At 37.0% G+C, this 9,362-nt stretch overlaps 1 protein-coding gene across 1 annotated transcript; it reads right to left on the minus strand.

Moving 5' to 3' along the window:
• Window positions 1-224: 224 nt before the first annotated feature.
• LOC116288874 (BTB and MATH domain-containing protein 36) lies at window positions 225-3,922 on the minus strand. Its single transcript, XM_031695739.2, has 4 exons — window positions 3,765-3,922; window positions 3,140-3,397; window positions 2,393-2,590; window positions 225-1,590 (listed from the first exon to the last, which is right to left on the minus strand). Exons 2-4 carry the CDS (start codon window positions 3,387-3,389, stop codon window positions 1,280-1,282), a joined length of 759 nt encoding a protein of 252 aa, XP_031551599.1. The 5' UTR covers window positions 3,390-3,397; window positions 3,765-3,922; the 3' UTR covers window positions 225-1,279.
• Window positions 3,923-9,362: the final 5,440 nt, after the last annotated feature.

The raw sequence follows: 9,362 nt of genomic DNA on the forward strand, positions 1-9,362 counted from the left end.
TAAATCCAAAACGAGGCTCTCTCATTCCCCCTCCCTTTTTCCATCTGCAAACTGTTGCAATTTATTACCGCTCACTCATTATTGGATTTTTTATTTTTTATTAATTTGCGTCTGCAAATTCTAGGTTGGTTATTGGATCGATTTTTTTTTTTTTTTTTTTGATAATATACTTCTCCTCAAGTTGGTCATAGTTCCATTTCAATTCCCTGTGCATCCATCCTGCAAGACACCTGGTTACGACTACCGCATATGTCTACCCAAAAGGGCTAGCATCTCCCAATCCCCGTCAATCAATCCAATCAATCGTTCGTCGCTAGTTTATGAACGGGGGTCCCACATGAAAAGGAGTGAGTATGCGTTCAAAGCAATCAGCGTCACAAACAAAATTTTGAGTATGCTGGTCATAGCAAGGGGTTAATCATCTATGGACTAGGGGCCGACTAACCTCTCCCTTAGGCTTCGGCCGAGCTTCCTGATCAGTCTGTAAATCTTCGGATAGCGGTGTCGGGGCCGAAAACTCCGGCGCAGCCGTAAATGCTTCGCGCTGCCATACGACGGTTCAGCACTCGATGTCTGGAAGTATGGTCCTTTTAATTAATTAATCATAAAAAGTATAAGCCTAATAAAAAGCATGCACTTTCTAAGTGGAACTCCTTTGCGACCATTAAAATAGCTATCCAGCTTTGATCAGAGCTTGAGAAACTCTGCTTTGAGTTCAATATATTTTATCTATATAATATCATTTATAGTAAAAAAACAAGCGATGGAAAAAAAACTTTTTGCTAGCCTTTACTCTTAAAAATCTAGGAAACGTTCCTCTAATTAAAGTATTATTAGCTATCTATTTATCATTGGAGGAGTTTGCTATTTTATCGAGATATCGAGTTCTCAACAGCTTCCTTTCTTCCTGTTTTTCATACAGACGGTCTGGCTAGAGTTAAGAAAATTATATGGATTCTTCTGCAAACGCCCGTTTTCTGACGTTAATAACACTGACTGCAGGCTTAGAAAACTCACTCTGGTGACTATTCTCCTACGCAGTGTCATCACGCAACGCTTACTCCCATTGTGACAACGCAAATAGCAGTTGCATAGGAGACTATATGGTGACAAGTTTCAACGCATGTTCACTTTGTGCGTCGTGTCTTGAGTTCGCGATCAGGCGTACCTCAAACTACTTTACTGCGTGCATCTTCTCAACCTGTGACCTAGGGTGTCCCTTCACTCTTATACTATCATATTAGGACTACTTAGACTAACTTTATTAAAACAGTTATTTTTACGAAGAACCCGACGTTAAAACCTCGATAATCTCACCGCATTTTGTTTTAACATATTTCTCTAGCACCGCATTACAGATATCACATGACTTGGTATAGGATGCACATGCGCAGCCCCGCATCGGCAGTTTATTATATCCCCAACATTCATTCAGTTCGTTGACTTTGGCCACGGCCTGGGATTTCTCTCGAATGTTCTGTTCCTTCAGTTGACGGATTTCTCTGTTATGCTGTTCTTTGAGCCAGCGGATATTGTTGGTCAGCAAACTCACGAGGTGGTCTGTCTCAATATCCTCGAACTTCGGGTGTGCTGGTGATAATAGTAAAGATAACACAGTATTATGGAAAAAATATGAGTGGAATGAAAAATGAAAGGCAAAACCTGCAGATATTGTTTATGAATTCTAGTAAAACAATTTTATTCCAACTGAGCATTAAAAATGTCGATAAAATTATTTCAGGAGTGAAATAGCTTGGTTTTTGCAAAAAAAAGGCACTGAAATTTTATTGATGGTAAGTGACCATAATTTGAAGTACTAACTATAAAAAATGCCTTCCCCAGGGCAGGGGGAGGGGGGGTTTGACATTCCCCTAGCATAAAAAAGGAATATACCCTCCTTAAGACTTAGGAATTCTACTTGAAATCTTCCAGGCATAGCACTGAGAGTGCTTGCATCTAATCAATGAAACCTGAGTTTGGAGTCTGGACTTTGTGTCAGAGTTACTAGAGTTGCTTGTTGGTTCTCTCCTGTGCTTCAAGAGTTTTTCTTTCGGTTCTCCAGTTTTCCTAGTCTCCTATGCAGCTACTATTAGTGTCCTCATGCAACGCTCACTACTTAGGGGATTGAGCATTGGGTGATGACACTAATAGCAACTGCATAGGAGACTACAGTTTTCCTCTCAGATACCATTGTTTGAATACTCAATCATGATTGGCTAATTTGTATGAAAATTTTCCCGAGTGGCCCTGGTTGGTGTAATCGCACTGGAAATGTTCATTATAAAAGTACAATTCTCAAGGGATTGTCATGTGATCTGGAATGGGCAATTTGTATACAAAGCTAAAAAGGTCTATTTTGACTGGAACTTTAAAATTATGACAAATCACTTACTTTTAAGTTCTTGTAGATGCATTCTGCTGAGTGAGTTCAAGCACTTTTCAAGAAGTTTCTTTAGGGAGAATTCTTGAGCAAGAAGGATTAAATCTACAGAGCTTTGCTTCTGTAACAACCTTTCCTCACAACTTTGTGTTAATTTATGAACTTGATATTCGCGTGCCATCTCTAGAAGACTCTTGATATCATGGTTCTCTGAAATATGTATTCAAATGCATGGTGAAACATCCAATATTTGTAATTTTAACTTTTTATGAAGAAGAAATAACTAAGAAAACAAGCAAGTAAAGAAATGATATATGGATGGATAAATGATTGGATGGGTTGCTGGGTGGATTGAATAGGTGGATGGATATTTTGGTTGATGAGTGGATGGGTGGATGGCTTGGTAGGTGGGTGGGTGGGTAGATGGGTGGATGGATGTCTTATTGGAAAGGAGAGATGAATTGGCTGATGGATGGATGGATTAACAGCCAAGGTATACATGAATGGATGGATGCCTGGTTGGAAAAAGGTCAGTGGGTATATTCGTCAGTGGGTGTATTGGATTGGAAGAATGAATGGATGGAATTTGATTGGATGGATGGATTGACAAAAGTTATAAATGAATAAATGGGTGTATTGGTGGACAGAGGCTCATAGATGAATCAATGAGAGGATTAAAAGGATGGATGAATGGAACTGAGTAGGATGGGAAGGGTGGATTTAATTACACAAAAGATACCAACAATATTATTTACTAACCTGACATCTGTATAGGAAAAGGATAAAGCATGCAAAGAAAATCATAGACCCTGTCAGCCTTTTTTCCTGGTAAAGGAATCTCCTCCATGCTTGACTCTTTGAACTCTGACTGAAACATGGTCTTGAAGACCGGTGAATTCATAGCAAGAATAGCTCGATGAACGTGGAAATGCTCTTCTTCGACCTTCAATACAACATCACTGAAATTCCACGGCTCAGAAAATGATGGTAGTTCATTCAAGGTGAACATTGCTGCAACTGTAGAATGGAAAAATTATTCATCGTGGAATCGTAACAAATGATACTTATCCATTTGTCTCACGATTCGCACAATGACAAGCACTGCTTGGACTGCAAGCTGCTAGTCTTCATCAGCCTCATCGGGCGATGGTGTAGACTGGATGGTGTATTATCATTAGACCTTATTACCAATAATTATTACAACACAGATGATCAGATGATGAGGATATAATAGACAAACTATCCAGGGGGAAGATCTTTAACCCGCAAGCGAATCTACTGCACTTAATACGACACGTACACTGCAGACGGCGAGCTTAGCTCTGATATCACACGATCTGAACTTATAAAACATATTGAACACAAGATTTCGTTTTAAACTTACAGTATTTCGCAAAAATCACGTTCAATTCACGTACGAAAGCCTAGAACTTGGAAACAACTTTGATGAAACTCAAAACTCCCGGGAAATGTGCACCGCCATTATGTTGATAAATATTTGCTCGGTCACGTGATGCCTGTTGACTTTGTTTGGGCTCCCTGTGGAATATTCCACATGTTTATTTGTCACTAAAAATATTAAAGAAATAATAATAATTATAACAAAAATGATAAAATGGAATCGCTGAAAAAAACGGAAAATAAAGTAAAATGATAGGAAAAAAGGTACGAAAAATTAAAACATTGAAATAATACAAATATTTTTATCAAAACAATTGTCATCTCACGGTACCCGATTTAGGGGGGAGGGGTGGTGTTACCCGGTACCTACCACCTCTGAAAGGGAAATCTTAGATTTTGTCCCCAAATATCTCGAAAACTAAAAAGCCAAATCACAGAAATGAATGGACTGTCTGCATGTATGCTAAAATTCATACTTGTGTATAGAAATTGCCACTACAGACCCCCAGTATCGAGCATTTGAAGAGGTCTCTGAGGGGGGAGGGAGTATGTACCGGTACCCACCACCTTAATTCATAAAATCGGGTCCCTATTTTGGACCATTGTTTTGACTTCGCCCCAAGAAAAATGCTATGGAAGAACTGAAAAAAGGGAAAAAATATAAACCATAAGTCGAATTGGTCTTTTTTCTCGGTAAAAGATGCCGACAAAAATGCAAATAATGATTAGATTTCATGGTTAAGTTTAGTTCAATGCAGGTGAAATCAACTGGACTAATACAACGCGGGCGCAAGTACGTTTTCCTAGATATTTTAGTACGATCACGTGGCCTTGTTTTCCAAAAGCAAATCATATGAGAAAGAATTTTGACCTTGGATATGGCGTCCCGTTGTTTCACACAAAACAATTTTAATCTATGTTGATCAAAAGGACAAAATAAAATAACATTGTCTAGAAATACCAAAGTTTCATCTTTTGATCTTTCAAAACAAAGTTAATGAAAAAAACCCTCAAATCCAACACGATTGTAATCCTTAATTCAACTTGAACAAAACATTGTTAAAATATGTCAAACTTGCTTTTAACTTCAATTGCATTGTCCTGCGATACGATGGACTCGTAAAGTTGAATATTAATTTCATCTTTATTTTCTTTTCTTTATGAAAATATTAATTTAATTAGTTGTGAAGGTTGAAGTAGAGAAACTCTACAATTAAGCTAAATAAAACCAAATTTGACACTTGTCTTTGTAAAATAATACGACACTGTTTTAGATCCGTGACTTTATCAGGTCTGTTTACCGTTCTTTTCTGTATGCCTTTTGTGATGAAGTTTTTCCCCTTAAAACATGTGTCAAGAGTCACTCAAAGACATTTAGCGAATATAACCTAGACGGGTCCATTGAGCCTTTGTCTTACTTTATAGCGTTTTAATTGAATCAATGTATATATGGGCAAAAGAATTTATCAAAAGAACAAAAAAATGCTTTATTAACTGGCTACTGACTTAGATTACCTCTTAGAATTTCAAAAAAATGGGCCTTTTAAAAAAATGCCATTTATAAAGTTAATTTATTTTTCTTTTCTTTTCTATTGTATTTGTTTTTCCTTTTTCCTTTTTACACATATATCATTATTTAATTTTTTAAATTCTACATTATAGTTATATACAAATTAATTACGGCTTGCCAAATTTTTTGGCTAAAAGTCAGTTTGTATGTTGTTTTTGTCGATGTAAAAATGTATTAATTTATCGTGAAAAAGAAATTTCTTTGTTAATTAAAAAACCAAAGCGTTATGATAGAAATACTTCACAGACATGAAAACACTTTCTTTTTTGTTAACATATCAGTTTCCACTCACAAGTTTTAAAGGAATGGTTTCCCCCGATTGTTATTGTAACTGCCTCAAACTTTCTTTTCTCTAAAATAGTCAACATTTGACCTTATGCAATTAGAAACAGCTCAAATTCAAAACCTGTGGGCCTAATTCCATGATGAAAACGCATCTCAAAATCGAAAAACAATGGCGCCTTTTAAAGTCTATTGTTCTAAGGAACCGCCATTGTTGTTGCAAGTACCCGGGCAAGCTCAGGTGGCCGGTATGGTTTTCGGGAAATCGAGATAATCAGCACTGGAAAGACTGACATCCTACTTTGCTATCAGCTGGGAGTTCTCCCATGAAAAAGAGGAAAAATCACCAACATTTGTACTTTTTGAAGAGATTCTCCAAAGGACAGCTTTTTCGATCGCATAAACAATATCTCTCTGACTTTGTCGTTTTGAAAGCCCTTTTTTGATGTCAGCAAAGCAATCTCCGGTTCGGTTGGTATATTTAAACATCCAAGTTGTTTGGGCTTTTATTGAGAAATAAATAGAACTATTTCTCAGGTGAGGACAATAGCTTTTAAAAGGTGTTGGGGTATAGTTATATCGGTGAATTTGAAAGTCGTCAGGCAGAGGGACACAAAGAAAGACACTCTATCAAGATTTTGTCTTTTATTTAACAAGACTGAAGGTCTCGTTCGCTAATCACGAAGGAAGACGGAAAGACTCGCTAAGAAAAGAACATGGCATCAAAATTCTACGAGAAAGAAAGAAAAAGATAAATTCTTATAAGTAATCTTTACTAAAATTCGGAATACCCAAATGCGTAGCGTTAATAGAAAAGCTATATTAGTAGTTGTACAATCCTAGCATTCCAAAGCTTTTTTTTTTTTCCAATTTTGTCTATCGTGCTTGAAGACACCAATCAACCTGACCGAAATCTTAAATGATTCGGCTTTTTACGTCTTGTGCGAAGAAAATGATGAGTGTATATGTTATCAGACTACCCACTTTTATATCTTTGATTTAGCCTGGTGTACTGTTGGCCTATTTTCACCGTCGTGGCTATTCTTTGCCATATCAAGCGTATCTTCAGTACGCCGTACAGTTCTCATGATCCAAGTCAGGGCAAGGCCAACTTACAGATCGAATTAAAACTACGCGTTAACTTGTGAATCAAATCATCCTACCAAACAACCTTTTATCGAACCCTGAACACCTTTATGCAGCTTGATCTAGTTCAGGATACAAGAGGATACGGCAGCCTCAACATCGATTTATTTATAAAGTTCTTAGCGCCACTGAGGAAACAAAATTGAAAGTGAGGGCAAAGAAGGAAAGTCTGGAAATTCGATAAAGTAAGGTAGTTTTTTAAACGCTTCGCGCTCGCCAGCAAGGAGTAAACTCAGCGAGCATCTCCTCAGCTGATACAGTAACTTGTGATTTAGCGCAAATCTTTAAAAGTAAAAAGTAATAGGCTATCCTAAGTTTATAATATGTTTATGGAATCAAGGTTGGGGTAGTACACAAACCTCGCACCTCTGAGGTCGCAGGGTTTGATTCCTATTGGGTCTCTCCCTTCATTGAGGTTTTTCTCTGTGTTCACCGATGGGCTCCTCCCTCGCTGCCTAAGAAAATAGAGTTCGATTGAAAAAGGGGCCCATATTTGTTAGCCACTGGCTATTAAGTGTTACCCTTGTATAAAACACTGAAGGACGAGCTATCATAAGCTATGTTATGTTAAAAGAATAAAAAATAAAATAAGCATTAAAACTATAAATAAGATTAAAGAGGGCATTTTAGAGTTAAGAAAAACAACCTTAAATCGTAATATGTGGTTAAAATAACAATTTATAGAGTCCTTTAATTAATATAATATTTGTGGTAACGCGATATTCAAATTCAACACGACATCAATTCAATATTCATGAAGTATTTTGGAAAAAATGCATAGCAAAGTGTGGAATCCGGCAGATTTGCAAATAAAGAAATTTGTTATAGCCTTACCGGACCTTAGTTAAGCCCTGGTATATTAACCTATAGTTGAACAAACCAATTCGTTTATCTTAGCAACTGTGCTTATCCAAATTATGGCAACGCCCTAATAAATTTCTATTTCACTATAACACTGATTTTTGGGAGAAACGCCACACGACTTACTTACAGTACATCTAGCCTGGTCGGCTAAGTCTAGTCAGTGTAGTCAATACAAAGCTATTGCTAATCAATTCCAGTATATATAAGCTAGATATAAAAAAACGCAATTATGTTCTTTATTTTAGTCTAGTTTCCTCGTCATCTAGAGAGAATCAAGGATTGCCTGTAGTGACACTCGCTCGCCTCTCACTTCTTCACTGGGGTTTCGGGTTTGATTCCTGGACTCGGCATCACATTTGAGCAAAGTTTTTTGGGTCTTTCCTTTGATTCGAAGTCTTTTCTCCCGGTTCATTCTTCGATCTTCGATTTTTACTTTCCGCAAAACCGAATCTGCTGAATACTTCCCATAGCCAACGTACCCTGACTTTGATCAGCCCAGACCGCGTTGTTTCAGCTAGGGTTCGATCTGTGAGCTAGCCGTACTCTGACTTAGATCAGACCAGAGGGTGTTTCATGGTTCTATTTGTGAGTTAGCTGTGCCCTGACTTAAATCAGCCCTGGGGTTTTTTTCATGGTTCTATCTGTGAGTTATCCATGTCCTGACTTAAATCAGCCCAGAGGTTTTTTCATGGTTCTACCTGTGAGTTAGCCATGCCCTGACTTAAATCAGCCCAGAGGGTGTTTTATGGTTCTATCTGTGAATAATGAGCCGTGCCCTAACAGTCAGTGTATACGTAGTGTAAATCGAGGTAACCACTTAAAGTACTTAACGACAAAATATAACAATAAAATAGATCCCTAGAGTTGAACTAAATGGATCAAAAATAAAAGCATCTTTTGTCTAAACATATCAAGGTTTCTGTATCGATCATGTACAGAGATTGATCGGCAAAGCCAATTCTGGGCTGATTCCAAGGTCAGTTCTGACCGGCTAAGTTCAAAGTAGAATAGTCCAAGGGTCTATTCTCAATAACTTTCGAGACCTGAAATTCAAAAATACATTTGTAGAAATATATTTATGATCCAAATTGTCGTTCGTGTTCACTTTGATTGTTAATTCATCTTAGTCTTTTCCTGTAACCTTTGAATGCCAAAAAACTCTCGTTGATTTAAAAATAAGTTGGTCGCAAAAACACAGCTAAAGAACACGAAAAAATAAGTAAAAATGGAACAAATATATGAAATTTTTTTCCCTATTCTGTTAATCAGAATAACAAATCAGTAGATTCTAGATAAAAAGCTCAAAAAGATAACACATTGCTCTTGTTGGATAAACTTTTGATTCACGCCGGTAGCATTTTAACTTTAAATTTCAAGTATATCTAGATCCGAACAAATCAAATTGTTTCACTTAGAAATGACACGTAAATACTCTTAAACATTAAGATCTTTTTTTCCATCAAGAATCCATTTCTTTCGCGTTTATCCCACGTTAAAGAATCAATCAGGACCCCTCTACAATGGCCTAAAATACACTTTCAATTAAGAATTCGACAATCAATACCTATTGAGGCGTAAAAGCTCTACTTGAGAGTACTATTTAGGGAAGCTCTCACACGAAGAACAAGAACAAATCTTAAGATAATCTCCAAAAGCATTTCCCAATCGTTTCAATTAATATTTTAAGCATGCTTTTCAAAACCATTAAGTGCCTAAGAG

This window comes from Actinia tenebrosa, unplaced genomic scaffold, assembly GCF_029948245.1.
Source record: "Actinia tenebrosa isolate PJP-AT-01 unplaced genomic scaffold, QUT_ActTen_1.0 PGA_scaffold15__27_contigs__length_11533743, whole genome shotgun sequence".
Taxonomy (NCBI): domain Eukaryota; kingdom Metazoa; phylum Cnidaria; class Anthozoa; order Actiniaria; family Actiniidae; genus Actinia; species Actinia tenebrosa.

Coding starts and splice junctions, on each gene's coding strand:
- LOC116288874 (XM_031695739.2), bottom strand. CDS start 3,389: ATGTTCACCTTGAATGAACTACCATCATTTTCTGAGCCGTGGAATTTC. Junction 2,591..3,139: donor TTTTCCTATACAGATGTCAG/GTTAGTAAATAA, acceptor TACATATTTCAG/AGAACCATGATATCAAGAGT. Junction 1,591..2,392: donor GCATCTACAAGAACTTAAAA/GTAAGTGATTTG, acceptor TATTATCACCAG/CACACCCGAAGTTCGAGGAT.